Genomic DNA, 20893 nt, shown 5'->3' with positions numbered 1-20893 from the left:
AATTTTAATGGGGTTGAAGGGTAAACATAATTATATATGATATACAATATTAATGTCCATATAACTCTACCACAATCATTTGTTTTAAAAATAACTTTGTTGGGGAGGGGATAGAGTAACGTTCCATTCTTTAAAAAAAAACCAAAAAAACAAAAAACCCCACTTCTGTCTAAAACTTTTTTTACATATAGTTAAAAGTAACACTCAAGATTATTAAAACTCAGAACTGATTTATAGAGAATACCCCCTCCCCTTTATTCCAGGCTTATTTTTTTTACATTTGACAGCACTTTGTATACAGTCAGTTTTGCTGTTTTCCCTGTATATTCAGTTTCCCTGATTTGTCTTCCTTAGAGCTTTTTAAAAACCAAAAAGGCACGAAAGCTTATGCTCAAATACATTTGTTAGTCTCTAAGGTGCCACAAGTACTCCTTTTCTTTTTGCGAATACAGACTAACACGGCTGCTACTCTGAAACCTGAAAACTACTGATATTGGCAGGGGACTTGAAACAGCTGTTTGTACCCAGAACTGCTTCTGATTCTTTATTTTTTTTTAAAGGTGACTAAATTTGAAGTTGACTCGTAACAGTGTAGCTAATTGTTGGTTGTGGTGTTCTCAGATGTTCTAAGAAGTCACAATGAGGCATGTCAGGAGAACAAAGACTTGCAGCCATATATGCCTATTCCCCACGTGTGTGATTCCTTAATACCACCTCAGGACAGGTATGTTCAAATTATTCTGTTGAATTGCTTTAAAGGGCAGTATGTTGAGCTTACACATACATAAGTGCCTTAGTCAATAAACTAAGCTACTGAATATTTCAAATGAGTAAATGAAACCATCTAGATTAAATTGCAGGCATAAGCGATGAAAACCTTAGTTCAAGCGCTGGTCCCTATGTGTATTTTACACATGGGTACACATGTGCATCATACACCTGAGATCAGAGATATCTAGCAAGTAGTGTCCATTGGTCTGCACATCTCAGTTGTTTTCATCATGCTCTGAAGTGAGGGCATGAGGGGTGGTGCAGATCAATGCCTCTTCAATTCCTTCTTACCACCGCATGGCCAGAGTCAGAATCCTCTTTATCTAAAACTATCTTTGTCGGTCTTCTAATTTGTAAATATGTATATATTGTATATAGTTTAGTATTTAGTATTCTTAGAATTTTTAGACTTTATAGTTAGTTTAGTTCTCTCCACCTCAAGGAGTTCCTGCCCACAGAAAAGTACTATGCCCAGCATCCCAGGGTTAGAGCAGGGGCAGGAAATGCAGTTCTTTTTTCTCCATCAGCGGTGGACACCTGCACTGCCTTTACTGCTTTGGGGAGGCTCATATCACCACCAAGTGCAACATTTGTTCCTCTTTCGCTCCCTGAACCCATGAGGGATGAGAGCTGTTTGTGGAAACATCTCATGGAGAAAGCCATGAGACCTCAGTCTGACCCAGACTGGGGAGACCCTCCCCACCCCCCACCCCCCAAGTGCTGTGCCTCAGATGGTGAGTAGCAACCCTCTGAGCATGAATTCTGGAGCAGAGGGCAAAACCATTAAGCCTCTCATAAGAGTATGGGATATGAACATAAGCATAAGGACGTATCTCTATCTAGATCTTCCTCTGAGAGACAGGACACCTCTCTGTCCCTGTCCAAGTTGGTTGAGTGCTCATGGGTGAGTCTTAAAGAATTAAGTCTGCTTAAATCTTCCAATCAAGAAGGGAAGGTGCAATGGAAGAAGGATCCATTGCTTCCAGCTCTGGTTCCGACTCCAACTTTCAAAGGTCAAAAATCAGCACCTGCCAGCTTCAACTAGAAATTCCATGTTGGATTCCCATTCAACATACTCCAGGAAGGATCTGCTGAGCCCATCTCCTGAGATGCACTGGATCTGTCAATCTGGCCTCCAGAACTCTGAACTCCAGGATGGACTGAGATCTTTACGTCACCGGAGGATATGTTTGACTTATCCTACCCATAATCTTCTCTTCTCTTTCTTGTCCCATCCTCCACGGGATATTTCAATACCAGAAGAAACCACCTTGAGGAGAAAGGGTCTTTCCTGTACCCTGTCCACAAGCTGGAACATACCAACGGCACGACAGGTGGAACTTGAACCTGTCTTTTCATCAGATGAGTCTGATGTTCTGGATGAACCTTCACTCCCTCGGAGGGAGACCAGTCCACACACAACTTCTTCAAGGTCTTGGAGCCACCCTCCTCCCAGGTATTATGACCCAGGGGACTGTTGACACCCAGTGCCTTGAAGCACTCCCCATTCAATCAGCCTTCATTTTGGCCCTTCTGGGGTCTGTACACTAGACATCCCAGATCTGGACAAGAATCAAACTTGGCCCTCTTCCCCTGGCTAGTGCCACTGGCCCCATTGGAGTAAGCAAAGGAGGAAATTGAGCTGGATCGCTGGTGCTGACAGTTCCATTGGGCATGTCATCCTCCTGACTAGATGAGGCAGTCTCTACATCATCCCCATCTCTGCCTGATGACCACAGGCAATACCAGGAGCTCTTGCAGAGGGTGGCAGCTGAGCTCAAGATCTGTCTTGAGGAGATCAGTGACATGCAGTGTAGACTCCTGGACGTTCTACAACCTTTTGGCCCTAGCAGGGTGGCCTTCTCAGTAAACAAGGCCATTATAGTACCTGCTAGGGCAATATGACACATCTCAGTCTTCTGTGCCCCCACACCAGAAAGGGCTGAAAATTGTTACTTTTTACCAGCTGAAGGAGCAGAGTTCTGTTTACCCGTCCAGTTGCTTGGTGGTGCAGGGAGCCACAGAAAGATTCAGGCTGCATCACTGCATGACAACTCTGATACAAGGTCACTAAATGCCTTGACCTTCTAGAGAGGAAGGCATTTTCATCTAGCAGCTTTCAGTTCAGAACTGCTAACTTAAGAGGCTCTGTTAGCAAAATATGATTTCACAAATTATTCCGAATGTGTGGAATTCAGGACAGACTTCTCCAGGAGGACAGGTCTCGGTTCTAAGCCTTCATCAATGAAGCAAACTGGTGGCTAAGACTGCTCCAAACAGCAGTGGATGCAGCTGATACTAGGTCCAGAGCTACTGCTATAGTCCTGCAAATCTGTGAATATCCACTATTTTGGATTGGATACGGATACAAATTCTTGTATCCACACAGGGCTCTAGCTGTTGCCACACTATAGTCATGAGACAAGAGTCCTGGCTTCATGCTTCAAGGTTCCCCAGGGAGGTCCAGAATACCCCTGAGAACCTCCCCTTTAGTGAGTCCAATGCCTTCATTGAAAGGAGATGAGTTGATTTACTCACTTAAGTTGTTCTAGAGTCCTTAACGCTCCCTGAGCATTTACATCCTAGCCCCAAAGAGAGAGCATCACAAGCAGGTTTATAAGCCTTAAACCAGTGCTCTTAAAACTACTATGTAAGTGCCAGAGGGTACAAAAACTCAAATTTGTGGCTTTCTCCACCTCAGCTGCCACCACTCAACCCCACTCACCATCCATAGGTTACTTTTGACAGGATACTTGAGAACTGCATTCCTCTATTGATGCCACCCTTCATTCCCCCCTTCCCCCCCCAAAAAAACAAACAAACAAAAAAACAACTTTTGGTGGCTACCTTGCTCATTTCACTCACAACTGGAGGGCAACAAGAGTGGCCAAGTGGGTGCTGGAGAGGATTCAATCTGGCTTTGCAATCAAGTTTGTCACCTCACCACCAGAAACCCCTTCCTGACCCCTTTTTTCAAGGACCACTCTCACAAAGAGATCCTCCATTCAGAGGTGGACTCTTCTTCAGTGAGAAGCTATAGAATACATGCCACCTCAGGATTGAGAGACAGTGTTCTACTCCCCATATTTCTTCCTGCCCAAGGAAAACGGAGGTTGGAGATCAATTCTCGGTCTATGCCAACTGAATGACTTTATTCAAAAATCAGAATTTTGTATGGTCACATTGGCATTCATAATCCCCTTTGTTGAAGAGGGCACATGGATTGTGGCTCTTGATGTGAAAGATGTATACTTTTATGTGGACATTTGCCTGTCCCACAGAAGTTTCCTGGTAAACCAAGAGCACTACCAATTCAAAGTGCTTCCGTTCAGCCTAGCTACAGCACCCAGGATCTTCACAGAGGTCTTCTCAGTGAGGTTGGCCTGGATGACTACACCATCTGTCCGTATCTGGATGATTGGCTCTTGACTGGCAGATCCAGAATGGATGTTCAGTTGGTGTCCCTATTCCTACATTGTCTGTTATCTTCCTAGGGAATCTGTGTTAATATAGAAAAGTCCTGGCTTGGCTGTGGTCTGCTTACTAACCCTACAGACACAACATGAATACTAGAGTATGATTCCTGCCAAGGTCACAGCTTGTCTTGTTGGACAAACCCAGAACAAGTATGTGTGGGAGTCCTTTCCTTATCCATCCGCCTGGTGCGACCATTTTCATGGCCACATCCCTCATAGGTGGTGGAAGCAACAGCTCTGGGCCAAGGCCGCAGGGGCGATGTCTTTCATCTACCATGGATGGACCACCTCAAGTATGCCTTTCCTTCCATCCGAATGATACTACAAATTCTACAAAAGATTCACCATGACAAAGCTCGGGTTATTCTCATTGTGTCCAACTGGCTCAGATAACTTCTGAAAACGTCAACCTGACCTCCCATCAACATCCAACCCTTTACGGATCTCCTGTCTCGAGAACAGTGGGGCCAGATATCCCAACCCAGGCCCTTCTCATTTCATAGCCTCGTATTTGGATGGGCATTAGACATAGAACATTCATGTTTGGAGACTATTCAATCTATTCTCAAAGCAGAAAGGATTGCACCAGAAAATGCTGGCTGACCTGTGGAGATGTTTCTCCTCCTGGACACAACAGAGCCAACTATCCACAGAAATCATGGGAATTGTTGTTACTCTAGACTACCTACTCATGGACTTTGAGACTGTTAGTTTGCTGCTGGTCTACCTTGAAGCAATCATTGCTTTTCATCCTCCAGTTAAGAGCTATCCTGTTTTCACTCATCCAACTACAATCAGATTCCTAAAAGGCCTCATCAGGACCTTTCCACTGGTGGTAAAACCAACCCTGCACTTGGATCTTAATCTTGTTCTTTCAGAACTTACCAGACTTCCCTTTTAATCATTTTGCTACCTGCTCCATGTCTTACCTCTCTATGAAAAAGTTGTCTTCCTAGCCACAGTCACGTCAGCCAAAAGAGCAAGTGAACTGGGAGTGCTTATGGCAGTATACTAGTTTTCATAATGAGCTTTTTCTTTGCCTTCACCGAAAATTTATCCCTAAGGTAATTTCTGAGTTTCACATGAATCAGCTTACTTACTGGTATTTTTTTTTCCAAACCTCATGCTTCTGATGAGGAGAAAAGATTTCACTCTCTTGACGGACAATGGGCTTTAGTGTTCTGCCATTGGAGAACAAAATCAATTAGGAAAATACCTAGATAACTTGTTCCTTTAGCAAAGTGATTAAAAGGACAAGCATTATTTGCTCAGAGACTCTGAGTGGATCTCTGGCTGCATCATTCATTATCAACTGGTGCATGTGCCTCCCTAGAGCGGTGAGTGCCCGCTCCACTAGAACACAAGTGACTTCTACAGCATCTCTTCAAGACATATTTATACTGGACCTATGTAGGGCAAGAGCTCTCTCCATACTTTCGTGAAACAGGCATTGGTCCAGACATCTTCTGCAGATGCAGCTGTGGGGACAGCAATATTACAGGCATCTATAACAACTGCATCCTTGCACTCCCTCCACTGCTGTTTAATTGCTTACCAATCACATATTTGTGGAATACACATAGGGACCAGCACTCGAAGAAGAAATGGAGATTACTTACCTTTTACTAGAGGTTCTTCGAGAGTTGTGTTCCTATCTGTATTCCACTACCTGCCCTGCTTACCCTCCTGCTGCAGATCATCACTGGATTCTCAGTAAGAAGGAACTGGGGAGGCATTGGTCTGCACCGCCCTCCTCTGTGCAGAGCATGAGAAAAAATGCGCATGTGTGGGCCAACGGACACTACTTGCTAGAAATCTTTGATCATAGGTGCCTGGTGCACATGCTTATCCATGTGTGGAATACAGATAGGGACCACACATCCCAAAGAACCTCCAGTTACAAATAAGTAACCTCCATATTTCTTTTAATTAGAAATTACTAGTATTTGGATGCATAATGTATTTTTGTTATAATATTAAAATTATAATTCTTGTTCTTGCTCTAAATTGAAGGAAAAAAATGAAGAAGGTCTGGAATAGAGCTGTTGACTTCCTTGCTGCAAATGAATCTAGAGTTCGCACAGAGACACGACGAATAGGTGGCGCTGACGACTTGGTTTGGAGATGGATACAGCCATCTGCAGCATGTGACAAAATTTTAGTTATACCATCTAAAGTATGGCAAGGCCAAGGTATAGTTATATTATTAAATGTAACTTATATTTTGCATTCTACACTTAACATTTATTCTTGCATCTCCTAATGAGGCTAATCTGTCATTTGAAAAGGAAGAATTTGATTTTTCTAATCTATTTAAATGTAAATTGCAGTTATTGTCTGAAAAAGTGACAATATAAAAATAGCACTTTCCTATTCAATAGACTAGCTCCTCTATACTTAGCATCTCATCTGTTTACTTCAGTGCCAGGTATAAACTTTTCTGTTAGTGCTCCAATGGCCATACAGCAGAGCCCGCAGAGTAGTCAGACAGAAAGTGAGCTATTTTCTGGCTCGTGTATTATCAACAAAAATAACTGCGTGTCATTTACGGGGTCAGATTCTGACTTTCATTACCCTTGTGCTAGCTTATTGGAAACGGTGGTATACAGGTGCAAGGGCAGGATTGGGCCTCCAGAACACTTATTGCTGTCATTGTGCACAGGTCAGGAAAAAGAAGCATGACTTCCGTTTCAGGTGGAGCCTGAAAGAGTGGCATTCAAATAAATAAATCCTCTTATTTGTAAACTCTATAGTGGGGAAGTCACATACAAAAATATGTATCCATGATAAGTTGTTTTTAGCATTTCAGAGGGGAACTGCTCTTCTTAGAAAATATATAGGATGTTTTTGCCACCACGTCTCCTAGTTCTGTCTGGCACAACCAACCATTTGCTTTAATGTAGAAGGGGAAGTCAGAAATTAAACTTCCCATGGTTTTGTTCCCCTGAAACTTGATAGGGATGTCACTTCAGGCACACCTTGCCTGAGAGGGGAAAGGGGAGCTGTGCGCTGGGGGTGGGAGGGTGACTGGGGCAGGGTGGGGGAAGGGGGAGCCGTGCTCGGGGCAGGATGGGGAAACCACCAGTACTTCTCTCTTCTGGAGCCTTTCCCGAATGCTCTTGCAGGCTCCAGCTGCTGCTCTTTCCACCTCCTGGTGGTGGAGGCAGATTACTGCAGGTAACGGGTTTCAGAGTAACAGCCATGTTAGTCTGTGTTCGCAAAAAGAAAAGGAGTACTTGTGGCACCTTAGAGACTAACCAATTTATTTGTTAGCATCCGATGAAGTGAGCTGTAGCTCACGAAAGCTCATGCTCAAATAAATTGGTTAGTCTCTAAGGTGCCACAAGTACTCCTTTTCTTTTTGCAGGTAACCGGACTTTTAATGTCCGGTTAGCATTGCTAACGGGACACTGCCAGGTTCCCTTTTCGAGCAGACTTCCTGGTAGAAAACCAGATACCCGGCAGCCCTAAATGGAATGCCCTCTTTGAATTAATTTGTGAGGCTACTAACAAATCCTCCAGATTTTTACTTAAAACACTCTGGGGGGGAGGGATAGCTCAGTGGTTTGAGCATTGGCCTGCTAAACCCAGGGTTGTGAGTTCAATCCTTGAGGGGGCCATTTAGGGATCTGGGGCAAAAATTGGGGATTGGTCCTGCTTTGAGCAGGGGGTTGGACTAGATGACCTCCTGAGGTCCCTTCCAACCCTGATATTCTATGATTCTATGACTGTAACACCTTCAAGAAAGAGTTAACCATTGACAGATTGTGTAGAAATGGGATAGTTTGTCTTTCTTCAGAAACCCTTTCAGATATAGAACCATCAAGTTGTGCAGTAGCTAATCTATGTAACCACATTCTTATTTTCACTGTTCTCATCCTTCTCTTCTTTGTAAACTTGGTGTGGTTTTTGTTTTTAAAATTAGATTGTAAATTTTCTGGCTTAAGGACCATTTCTACCAGTTCCTAATACATAGTGTCCCCATCCTGATTGTGGACCTTCATATGTCACTCCGATATAAAGAATTAATAATGGGAATATTTTTATACTGAAACATCATCTGTCCCTATTTCTTAATAGATTCTTATGAATTATAGAATACCCAAAGGACAGTATAAATGTTAAGTTCATCATAAAATTACATCCTTATAAACATATTGGCAGGTCATAATTATAACTGAATAATTACTGCATAAATCCTTGTCAAATTTAAACTAGTTAGCAAGAACTTAGATTTCTGTTTTTACTTACAGATAGTGCATGCAATTTCTGCATTAGTTATAGCATACAACTTTTTAGCTATCTGGAATTTGTTTACCATCCAGTGTACTGGCCGGAATATCAAAACTAATATCTTTAAACCTAGCAATTATTAATCTGAAAAAATAAAAGTATCTGTTTTTCTCAATATTATTAGTGTCTTTATGGGAACATTGTAATTTGTTGAAATTTTTTTCCTTCATATTATGGAAGGAAGATATTCTTACTCTTAAGTTCAAGGCAACAAAAGGATTAAATGTAAAGATAAGATGCTTGTAAACTGGATAGTATTGTATTCATTACTTAGTAAACTATTAAATCTGTTTTTTTCCTTGTAGCATTTCATCTAGATAGAAGAAATTCGCCACCAAACAGTTTGACACCATGTCTAAAGATTCGCAATATGTTTGATCCCGTCATGTAAGTAAATGTGGTCGTACCCCAGGTGCTATTTCTAATGTGCCTTAGGACAGGGTGGAAAACTTTCATTCTTCAAATCCCTCCTGAAAACGCATGATATCTCAAAAACTTCAACCCCAATACTTTCGTCAGAGAAATAGTATCGTATATAAGCAAAAAATTAACATTCAGGATGTGTGCATTACCAGCCAAAGTGACTCTTTTTGCTTTTTTACCTCACCCTCCCTTTCCTCTTGCTTTTCGGTGTTAGTATTCTGCAGACCACTTCCTCAACAATAGTGTGGTCGTCAGTCATCTGCTGTCCAAATACACTGTCACTCTGGCCCTCTCCTGTTTGGCTGTAAAAATGTTTGATTTTCTGAAGCACCAAAAAAGACACTGGAGCTTCTGTGGCTTACATGCAACAGACTGCATTGGCTGTAAAATTAAGAATACAGTCTTAAAGTTGCACAATTTGGATTTAGAATGTTAAACATTGGGGTGTTTTGCATTCCCTTGGGTCTTGATCACCAGCCCTGTCGGGGGAATCTCATCAGAGCATATGATGACAAAGCCACCTTGGTTGGAAGTACAAAATGCTGTTCCCACAGAGCACTTAGTGCGTCAGTAGGAACCTTTGCCCAGGGAACCAATTTTTAACACAGGAGGATCCATCTGCTCCTGTTAACATCTTTTCCTCCTCGCTCAATGACTTCATGATCCTGGACACTTCCTCTTCAGTTGCAGATGATTGTCTCATTAGGAACTTCTGAGAAGAATGGTTGCAGCTTTGGACATAAAAGCTGAGCTTGTACAGGAAAACACCACAAGTTTTTGGACATGCTCTTCTGCCCCTGTGAGGATAGCCCCTCCCTATTAACAAGGCTCTTCTAGAGCCAGTAAAGACCTTATGGCATATGCCAGCCTCCTTAGCTCCTACAGCTAGGCACACGGACAAACATTCAAGTGTTTTTATTCCCATGCCACCCTGAACTCTTTGGTAACTGTCACTACGAATGAGAGATCACGTCGGGGAGACTTAAATCAACTCCCAAAGAAAAAGAGCCCAAAAGACTTGACTTAAATGGGAGAAAATTTTTTATTCTGCCTCCTCTCTGAAGATGTATATAGTAAATTAGCAGGCACTGTTAGCTAAACTTGACTGTAACCTGAGACGCAATGTCCACGTTTTCCGAGAAACTACCAGAGGATGCAAAGGAAGAATTTAAGGCTTTCTTTGCAGAAGATTGCATGGTGACTAAGATGTCATTCCAGTCTGCACTTCATGTGGCTGATGCTTCTTGTAGAGTGAGTGCCTCTGCAGTAACTCTGAAGAGAGTTTCCTGGTTACAGAACTCGGGAATAGCTATGAACTGTCAACAAATGATATAAGATATTCTATTTGGCAGTTTTGTCTTTGTTTTCAGATATAAACTGATGAGACCTTACATTCTTTTAAAGACTTTCAAAGCAACAGTTTTTGCTTATTAGTGTTTGATACTCCAGCCCCCAAGAGGTGCCTGTACAGACCGCTAACTGTAGCACAACACAAGCATCTCATTCTCAGTTGGCTGTTGGGAGGCATGCCATTTGATTCCTCCTTTGAGGATAACTCTACAGTTGCCAGCAACAGCCAGTCCTCCTTCCTCCCACCCCAACCCCAGGTTGAAAACAGATGATCACATTTCCTCAGTGCTTGCGAATCTATAACGACAGACAAATGGATCCTAAGCACTGAGAGACTGGGGTATTCTCTCTAGTTTCTGTCCACCTCCTTCTCCACCTAGCTATTCCATCCTTTCTCAGGGACCCATCTCACAAGTCAGTGCTTGTTCAAAAAGTTCAGACACTTCATCCTAGGAGTCATAGGAGAAATTCTCTTTCAGCATTGGGGAAAGGGGTATTATTTACAATACTTTGATTCCCAAGTCTGTGGAGGGGGGTTGTCTGAGACCCATTCTAGTTCTTTGAAATCTCAACAAGTCCATCAAGTATGTAAGAGTTCCCTTGGCCTTCCTAACATCGATTATTTTTTCCCAAGATTGCAACAGTGTTTGCTGCCCTTAATCTCAAGGAAGTTTGCTTCCATGTGGCAATCTTGCCAAGTCACAGGAAACTTCTAAGTTCTGTGGTAGCTCAACAACATTATCAGAATATGTTATTCCCCTTTGGTCTGTCATTGGTACCACAAGTATTCAGCTGGAGTATGGCTGTGTCATACCTAAGGAGGAAAGGAATTCATGTCTTCCCTTACCTGTATGATTGGTTACTTCAAAGCAGATCTGAACATCATGTTCTTCATGACATCCATTTCATCCTTCGTTTCTTTGACAGTCTGAGACTTACACTGAACAAGGGGATATCCGCGTTAGTTCCAATGTAGAAAATCAAGTTCATTGGGACCCTACTTGAGTCAATGAAGTTGACTGAAATCTCTCCTAAGGGAGAAACGCAGACTATTGTCCAGCTGTGTAAGTCTCTCATGTCATGCCCCACCACCACAGTCTGAGCTTGCCACACGGCCACCTGTACTTACGTGACCCAACATGTTATGTGACCAAACATGTTCTCTCGGGGGGGCTACAGCAAAACTATCGATGAAACAGAAATCCCTTTGACAAGTGGGTCCATGTACTTCCTATGTTCCTAGTGTCTTTAGAGCAGTGAGTGGATCAGAACAGCGTATGTAGGGATATGTCATATTCTCATCCCCTTTCATCCAAGACATTCATTACAATGCATAATGCATCCCTGATAGGATGGGGGTGCTCAGCTAGAAGGTTTGTGAACCCAATAATTATGGACAGACAATGAAGGGTCAATTCATAATCAATATCCTCAAACAATTTTCAAGGCTTGCTGCACTCCCCCCCTCCCCCCTTACATCAAGGGCTTGTTGGTCTAGATACTATCCACTCAGCTTTGTCAAAACCAGTGAAACAGACTTTTGCATGAAAAGGAACACATTGTTCCCAGAACCTGTTGGCCAGTCATCTCAGCAGGAAACTTTCCAAAAATCATGAGTGGTCTCTGAAGAACAGTGTGCTCAGAACTCTTTCAGGTCTGGAATATTTCATTCGTTAACCTCTGTGCAATAAAAGACGAAATGCCATCATTCTGTTTGCAAGTGGGTGACAGCCCAGGCTCATTTACTGACACTTCTCTCCTACAGTGGAGGCAGAGTTTCCTGTACACATTCTTCATTTCAGCCCCCTGCATTCTGTTCATACCACAGGTGATCCTCAAGTTGACAGAAGACCATGCCAGATAATGCTTAAAGCTCCAGCATGGTTGAGACAATGCTGGTTCTTGGACCTACACAGCCTCCTGATTCAACCTCCATCAGCTCTCTGCCTCTTCTTCAGACCTGTTGTCCCAGAAGCACAGGCAGATATTGCATGCAGACATGAACAGCCTGCACCTTATGGTGTAAAGGTTAATTCAGGTGGAGGAAGACTGCTCAATGGCAATTCAGGAGGTATTGCTTAATAGCAGAAAGTAATCCACTACACCTGCTTATTTAGACAAGTGGAAGCAGCTTTCAATCTGTTCCACACTCCAGGGCATACTTCTATCAGAAACTAGGATTCAAGACATTTTGGAGTACCCGTTACACCTCAGATCTTTGGGCCTTTCCCTAAGCTCCCTGAGAGTTTACTTAGTAGCAATCTTGGCAATTCTCCCTCCAGTTCAGGAAACATCCATTTTTTAAAAAATCTGATCGTTTTCTAGATTTTTAAAAGGGATTGTTTTACTCTTTCCCCTGGTAAAGAATGCATTGCCATGTTGGGACCTTAACATTTTATTAGCTACTTTAATTGGCCATCCAAGGTGCACATTCCAAGGGTTAATGTTACTACATATTAATATCATATTAACATACTTTGCATGTTCCTTTAAACATTGCTTTGTTTAAAAAAAAAAAATTAACCAGAATCAGACTTCTTAATAGAAATGTAAAAAAATGTTCATGCAGACTTTCATTATATCTTCTCTTAATTGTTTTACTTAGGGAAATTGGTGACCACTGGCATTTGGCAATTCAAGAAGCAATCTTGGAAAAATGCAGTGATAATGATGGAATTGTTCATATAGCTGTGGACAAAAATTCACGTGAGGTAAATGCATTTCCTGTATTCCCGTTATATGTTTTGGCTTGTTGGTCTTACAGCTTAATTTTTTTTTTCTCACCACAGGGTTGTGTATATGTCAAGTGTCTGTCTCCGGAATATGCTGGAAAGGCTTTTAAAGCATTACATGGCTCTTGGTTTGATGGTAAGAAGTTTAGGGGTTATAAATTGAGGAGAAATGCAGCTACTGTCATTTTTAGCTAGCACTGTAAGATGACTTCTAACTAAAATATTAAGCAATAGCAAAATACATTTTTGACTTTTTTCGTAGGTGTGAATTATCTGGCAATTTGTTGATTACATCAGTGCATTGAAGTATTTATCTAACTTGAAGTATATTTATCTGTTAAACTAAATGTAATGGTCTAAACTAGTAATTGGTTGTATTTTACTGCAGGAAAGCTGGTAACGGTAAAATACCTGCGGCTGGATCGATATCATCATCGCTTTCCCCAGGCTCTTACTTGCAACACACCCTTGAAGCCATCAAACAAACACATGAACTCAATGTCACATCTTCGTCTACGGACAGGCACAACTAACTCTCAGGGAAGCTCCTGAGAAGACTTTCTACAACTACTAGGACTGTTACTTGCAGCAGGAAAATTCCTGTTTGGCTGCCGTCTTCCTTTTTTAGTGCTTTTTGTATGTAATATTTTCATTGATTAAATAAAAGTCTGAACGTTCCAGAAATCTTGTTTCCAAAGGGACTTAGCAATGAGGCAGTAATGCTAAGTGGACAAAAACAGTTGCTTCAGGAAGTTTTGGAGCTTGAGTAAACCAATGCATTTAATTTTTGCATGAAGAACACTGAATTTATTAAACATTTTCAGATGTGGTGGCTGTAATTTTTTTGCACCAAGAAGTGTTTTGATAACAATCCAGAAGCATGGAGAAAAGACGACTTCCTGTATTTCCATAGTTTCCTGTGAAATAATCTTGTGGATATTTTGTAACACACACCTACAGTTCCTGATGGCAAATAAGTAAAGAAGTTAATTTTTCAGTCTAATCTTAGGTTTCTGTTGCTCTAAAGGATTCATTTGCTCCAGCTGGGGTATGGGAAAATTAATTTGGCTTTAGTGGTTGCATATAAGTGTGAGGGAAACAGAAACTGAATGCAGATATACTGGTTTTTGTACATAAGTGTAAATGCTGGTGGTGGCAAAAGTAGTCATGTTCTGTGAGGATGTCTGCATTAAAGCAGTGAATAAGCTTCCTATTTTATTCATAACCTAATGTTTTTTATAATGTTGGCTGTACCATCACATAAACGTCAAACAGCCGCACACCTTAAAATATTAGATACAAGTTAAATATCTTTTATAGTTTTTATATTGAAATATCTGACTATGATTTTGTGTGAAAGATCTGATACCAATTGTAGTGGATTCAAATTTATGTGAGCAATAAAGAAGCAATTGGCAGATACTGAAAAAATATTTTGTGAAAAGCTGTATTTATTACAAATACCAGGACTGTGACAAAGTACTATTGGGATTAAGTAACTTTCCTAATATATTTATAACTTTAAATAAGTTTTAATTAACCAGTTACATGTAAAATTAACAAAGGTGCATATTTTTTGCAACAAAATTTTGGTTCATGACAGCTAGAAATATAAATGTACAAGTGAGTTACTTTATTTCAATGTTAAATTTATGTATTAACATTTATTCACTCTTAGTAACTACAGAATTGTTGCTGAGAAGTTTCATTGCATATCTAAGACTATTGGCTGCACTGATCCCTTGTTTACACCATATAATTTTGTCTATAATTATCCAGCTAAATATTGCATAGGTGGTGAGACTGGAAGTGTACCAGTTAAAATAAATTTAATAAAACTCACTTTAATTCTTTTGTAGATATGGTGGATTTGCAGCATGAACTTGCACAAATAATGCATGTTTTTCTTATGGTTCATTAAACATGATGCACACTATTCTGCAACAGAAAATCCTTTTGTGCCTTACCTTGTGCTTTTGAGGGCACCATGTTTATTATTGGAGGGTTTGTTATCTGAAAATTTTTTAATTCTCAGTTTTACGTCTCAGATACTAATGAATTAGTATATATAATATATATAATCTGCCATGCAAATTTCTACTCATGAGGGACAAGTACATATTTTTGATGAGTGAGTAGATTTTTATGTCAGGTCTGGTAGATTTTCGTGAGTTTTACTATATGTACATATACATATATGTATATGTATAATATACATGTATATGTATAATATATGTATATAAACTGATTTTGCTGTATTTGATGTGCATCATAGTGATTTGTTGACCTGATCTTAGTGACCCCATCTTGTGACCTGTTGCAAGAGTGAATGTAAAAATAGTTGTGGCATTTTAAAAGGTCACCTTTTGATGCAGATGCATCATTTTCTTGCTTCTAAAATATATTTCTTGTAAACACTGTACATTTTATTATTGTAATATGTACTATTATGCATCTTATTTTACCTAAAACTGTTAAGTTGACCAATATCCCTCCCTGCAAGACAGAGGAGAATGTGTATAATATCTGGACGTTTGAGAAAAATCAGATATTTGATGTAATTTGTCACCTGTCCTGTAAAAACAAACAAACACACACACAAACAAAACTCTAATTAAAGGTTTATTAGGGGTTTTTATATGTGTCTCAACTTTTCGATCTTCAGAAGTCTCTTTGATTTGTATATTTGTCTGCATTTGGTGAATGGGTGAGAGAGAAGAGCTTCGTACTACAGCTATTTAAAGTTTTAACAAAAGCTCATGTTCTCAAGGTACAAGTTTTAGGGTATGCTCTAGAGCTGATTTAATACATACTTTAATTCCACTGAAGACCAATCTTGAGCTGAGAGATCACTGACATTGAGCATGGGAGTGTATTTTATTTTTGTAATATATTTTAAGGCCAGAAGGGAACTTTATGATTACCTAATCTGACCTGCATAACACAGATCCAAGAATCTCACCCACAAATGTCAGCAGCATCAAGCTCATAACTTCTGTTTTGAAATATAGCAAATTTTTAGACTCCATCATATCTCTAGGTAGATTTCCATGATTGATTAGTCACTCTTAAACTGCACCTTTTATTTCTACTGTGAATTGGTCTAGCTTCAGCTTCCAACCATTAGATCTCATTATTCTTTTTCTGGTAGATATCTCTACTGTGACAAATTTTTCCCATGCCATTTCTTGTGGACTGTGACCAAGTCACCTCTTAATCGTTTATTTGATTAAAGTATTGTATGTTTTCCACAAACGTTAGACTGCAATAAATGCCTATTCCTGGAGACTAGAATGTTTCATAGGTGCCTGAAAGTCTAAAAGCTGTGTTACTGTACTAGGGAAATTGTAACCTGCATATATTGAAATATCAAAAGGTGAGCCCACTAGTGCGATGAAGAAATTCCCTAAAGATTTTGGGTTAAAATACAAGAGTGAGTATGAGCAGGAGAAGGTGACAAACAGGTCAATCAGAAAAGTCTTAAAAACAGTTAAAAGTTGGAAATATTTTTAATATTTCCTGGTTTCTTCTATGCTGCTATTAAGTTTTTTCTATTTTGGAAACATGGGCACAGATTTCTTTGGAAACATCTATCTTTTGTTAAATCCTCTGGTTTTCCAGAACAGTTTCTTTAGCTACGTTGTAATTCTGGTTTCTACATTTAGCAAGTTAGCATTACAAAAGGAGCAAATACATCTTGTCTTTATGGGCTGGAGAACAGTAAAGAAAAAAGTTAATTCCAGAAGCACATCTGCTGTCTGATCCTTGCTGCTAAATATTGTACACAGTATTTGACTTAAAAGACCATGATGAACCCTCTGCTCTTGTTTCTATGCTGGGTAATGACACCACTTTACTTTGTGATAAAATTCTTAAATAGCTACCATTTTTTTCTGTGGCTGGGTATGGGGGTAGCTGTTAAAGCTAGCACACCTGGGCTACTAATCTTCAGATGTTCATAAAGCTGTACTCAAGGCTTAAGACACTTGGCACAATAGTGGTTAAACTAGTAAACTACATAACTAAATAATACCCACCTTCCCTCTCTTCTGCCCTCAGAGGTCTATGCTTTCTGAGACCAGTTGTTCCATTTAATGTAGGCTTAATCTTGCTACAGCAAAAAGAGAAATAAAGACCAAGTCACCCTTAATCGCTCTCTTGACCAAAACGCCATTCTAGCGGAGTGGTAGTGGTCGCTTTCAGACTAGGAAGCCAACACCATAGTTTTTACAGCAAATACATTAATGAAGCTGATCACTCTACCACATCCTTTCCTGTTTATATTAAGCTTTTTCCAATATATAATCTGGATTTACTTTAATGCTAAAAGGGGAAAATAATAAATCGAGAGACGCTGACGATAGTCGTATCTCTATACTAGTAATTTGGACCCTGCCCTTGGGAGTGAAAGTCACTTTCACTGGCGGGTGTTTACCCTGCTATAGGAGTTGGTGGTTTTTCTTTTCCCTTGGTAACGGGTTGTTCACGTTACAAAAACTACTGTTGAAATTAGCACTTTGCAGTCTCCCTGCAGCCCGCAGGGGAGCTGCCTTGGAGTCGGTGGTATTAACAGCCTGCTCCATTTTCGCCGCACCATCCTCGCCCGGTGAGGCGGGGCTGCGTGAGACCTTGCCGGGCTGCCGGCTGAAATCACGGCATGGCTGTGCTAAAGCCCATGGAGTAATTCCCCACCCTCAGGCGGAGAGACCTCCGCGCCTGACGCAAGCTGGCAAGGGCGCCGTCCTGGGGGGGGGGGGGGTCTCCCCGCAAATAACACGCGGGTGCTGTTTGCTCCAGGGGGAGCCGCGGCAGCCCGGCCCTGCGGCTGGGTTGGCGCCCGGCCGGGCGGGGCAGGCCGGAGCTGGCCCTTGCACTCTCCGCGGCTCCATGCTCATATTTGGCATTAGAGGCCGGTGCCCAGGAATTTCCCGTCATGCCTCCCGGGGCGGCCGGGCCCGTCATTCTGCTCCCGGGGGTGGGCAGGGAGCTGCTGGCGGGGCCGCCCCATGCGCGCTCGGCCGCCCCCGCCGCTCCTCTCGCTCTGCCTGGCGGCCGCCGTGGCACTGGTCGCAGGTAAGAGGCCCGCGGCCCTGCCCGAGCCGCCCCCTCCCCGGGGCAGGGAGCCACTTGCCGGCCTCGCTTCCAGAGCCGGCCCGGCCCGGCGGCGCTGAGGCTGCGGCTGCCCAGCGCGGTGCGCAGGAGGTGATGTCTCTGCGCGCGGGTGCGGGGAAGACCCCGAGGGGGCAGGAGGCTGAGAGCGCGGGGGTGGTGCAGGGCTGGGGCTTGGCGGGGAGAGGGGCGGCAGGAGCAGCCCCGGGGGGGATGCAAAAGCAACACCTGCAGTGCGGGAGGGGGGAAACGAATAGCCCCAAGTGGCTTGGACAAGCTGTTCATATTCAGCAGGAGGGGACCGGGCCCTGGGAGGCAGTGGGGGGCGGGGCGGGGCAGAATGACAGGAGCAGCACCAGAAAGGTGGGACCCTTTGGAAGTTGGGGCTAGGCCCAGCCTGAGCTCACCAGGGGGTGCAGGTCTCTGCAGGGTTTGTATCAGCCCCACATGCTTTCTTGGGGGAAAGAGGGAGATGGCCTTTGCTGCCTTTCTTTGTAGTACAGCAAACTAACTAAGTCTTCCAAAGGTGTAAACACAAAATAGAGAAACTGAGAGTGGATCCAGTCACTCAGCCTTTGATAGGTAAGGCTCTGTTACTGCTTACTGCAGAGCCCTTTGGAGCTGAGAGCCTAGCACACGTTGGCATCCTAGAATAATAGTGGGATGCTCCAGTCAACGTTTACCATATTTAGTGAATGTTAATAACCAGGCACAATAATTATAAAGGAATATTGTATTTTGGAATTAGTGCCTCTGTAAAATAAGTGTTAGACTTCAGATGGACGTACAATATTTTTTTAGAGACTGATGAGCTGCCTATGCCCTTACTTTAGGAACAGTTTGAGCCTTATATTGCATATGTCATGGTTTGTCAGTTCCCTTAACTTTCCCCTTTTTTATAGTCAAAATGGTTCTAAAAGTACACTGCTTTGAAAGATAACCAAGCAAAATATCTACAGAATACGGATGGTTTGCCTTAGTGATATGGGGCTCAGTTGATGGCTTGCAGTCCATAAATGGTAGCTTGGAATCCACCCACACTGTGGCCTAATGCCAGTTATTTTGAATCCAGTGTTTAATGCTAAGAATCTTTCTTGTTTATATTTTTGTCCTTGCTGACTTGTTACCAGTGCTTACAGTCTCATTTTTTTATTATTATTTCTTTCTTCCTTCCTTCCTTTTGATTTCCCTGCTGCATGCCTTTGCAGTTTTGTCATGGTGCATGGGCTGCTTGTCTGGCAAGTCTTGTTAGTTGCATTGCTTTTTGAGGTTTGATTCAGGATATAAATTTCATGTGGCTTTTAATCCTAATCAGGCATTTGTTCCTAGTTTTTAAGATACAGTAATGGCCTGCGCTATTTTAGAGATTTCTCACTCTAGAAAAACAGTATTTAACAGACTACAAAAAGATATTTAATCTGTATAGGGAATTAAATATGGTGAACAACTAATCACATTGCTAAATAACCCAGGAAGGTAAGTGTCTGTCCTAGCAAAAATCTGGGTTACAGAAAAAGAAATATTCAATAAATTAAACAGAGAATCTCTGCTTTGGGATTGGAAAAAAATCTTTGTTATAGGTGGAGTCTTTATTTTCTGTAAATCACAATGTGTGGATGACAGTGAATAAAGTTTCAAAGTAACAGCCGTGTTAGTCTGTATTCGCAAAAAGAAAAGGTGTACTAAGGTGCCACAAGTACTCCTTTTCTTTTTAGAGAATAAAGTGTCCACTTGAGAGAGATCTCTGTGTAACGTTCTGCTGTGACTTTCACAAAGTCATTTAAGTCAAAGGAGTCATACTATATATATCAATCTGGAATTTGGGTTCTTGGTTTACTTTCCTTTCTCAATATTTCTTTGGTTCTTCAGAAGTCACCTCAGATGGATCCTTTAGGAAGAAAAGTGTAATCATATATTTGTCTGCACAAAGAGCAAGCCATCAGCTTTAAACATGTCACCTTTTGTCAACCATATTGGCTTAGGTTTTTGGCTTTGGCTACAAAGGGCTTGTCTACACTTACATTTTATAGTGCTCTAACTTGCTGGCTCAGGGGTATGAAAAATCACCCCCCTGAGCGCAGCAAGTCTGAGCGTTTTAAAGCACTAGTGTAGACAGGCTCCGAGCACTGGGAGCTGTCCTGTAGAATAGATAAAACCCCAAGCAGATTCTACAGGATAAAACCCCATCTATGCTACAGGACTCTCTTGGTGACTGGGCAGTTAGTAGGTGTGTTATAGCAGAAACTCCAAGGAAGTGAAGCTTGATAAATTGAGGAGGGAACTGATTTTTATGGAGATTGTTTAAAACTTGGAAGAAAAGATCTCTCAGTTAAGGATTCAGTATCCCTCACAACTGCGACTTAGGACTGAGAAGACACAATATTGGAACTGTTATTAGGAGGAAAGCATCTTTTTCTCAATTACACAGTTTAAGGCTTGAAAATTGAAACCAGATTAGCCAGAAACATGTTCAAAGACCGTTCTTATTAGCAAATTGCTAATAGTTTCCCTAGCTGTGCAGACTTAAGTCCTAGTATAGCAAAATTTTGTAATATGCTGAAAGGCATGGTTCATCCTTGTTCACACTGGACAGGGGAAGTGGCCTTCTCAGTAAGTTCTGTGTTTAAACACGATTCAATTTGTAACTGTAGTATAGGCAAGACAGGCCTAAGAGCGGACTACTATGCAGTTTCCCACCTGACTATCCCAAACACCCAACCATGTGGATTAGTTATTTTG

General features: G+C 41.7%; 2 protein-coding genes across 8 annotated transcripts in view; both read left to right on the top strand.

Moving 5' to 3' along the window:
* Window positions 1-15683, top strand: part of LEMD3 (LEM domain containing 3) — an 87647-nt gene extending 71964 nt beyond the window's left edge. The window contains exons 8-13 of one of the 2 annotated variants that reach the window (XM_084649604.1): window positions 622-724; window positions 6261-6439; window positions 8846-8927; window positions 12919-13024; window positions 13103-13181; window positions 13434-15683. In XM_084649604.1, the coding sequence (XP_084505730.1) occupies window positions 622-724; window positions 6261-6439; window positions 8846-8927; window positions 12919-13024; window positions 13103-13181; window positions 13434-13597 (713 nt within the window). In that variant the 3' untranslated portion in view covers window positions 13598-15683. Of the gene's footprint in view, window positions 1-621; window positions 725-6260; window positions 6440-8845; window positions 8928-12918; window positions 13182-13433 lie in introns of both variants that reach the window. The other variant, XM_084649603.1, reaches the window with a different exon arrangement.
* A 2171-nt stretch (window positions 15684-17854) lies between these two features.
* MSRB3 (methionine sulfoxide reductase B3) overlaps window positions 17855-20893 on the top strand; it is a 144524-nt gene continuing 141485 nt past the window's right edge. For 2 of the 6 annotated variants that reach the window (XR_014713804.1, XM_084645060.1), the window contains exon 1: window positions 17855-18118. Coding sequence is in view for 3 of the 6 variants with exons in the window: in XM_084645060.1 (XP_084501186.1) it covers window positions 17933-18118 (186 nt within the window). In the remaining 3 variants the exon portion in view is untranslated. Of the gene's footprint in view, window positions 18119-18179; window positions 18248-20893 lie in introns of those variants that run through there. The other 4 variants (XM_084645061.1, XM_084645057.1, XM_084645062.1 and 1 more) reach the window with 4 other exon arrangements.

The sequence above is a fragment of the Lepidochelys olivacea genome (genome assembly GCF_965140295.1).
Source record: "Lepidochelys olivacea isolate rLepOli2 genome assembly, chromosome: 1".
In the NCBI taxonomy this organism is placed as follows: Eukaryota; Metazoa; Chordata; order Testudines; family Cheloniidae; genus Lepidochelys; species Lepidochelys olivacea.
The sequence above is the reverse complement of the archived record's forward strand: the minus strand, read 5'-3'. Positions and strand labels throughout refer to the sequence as shown.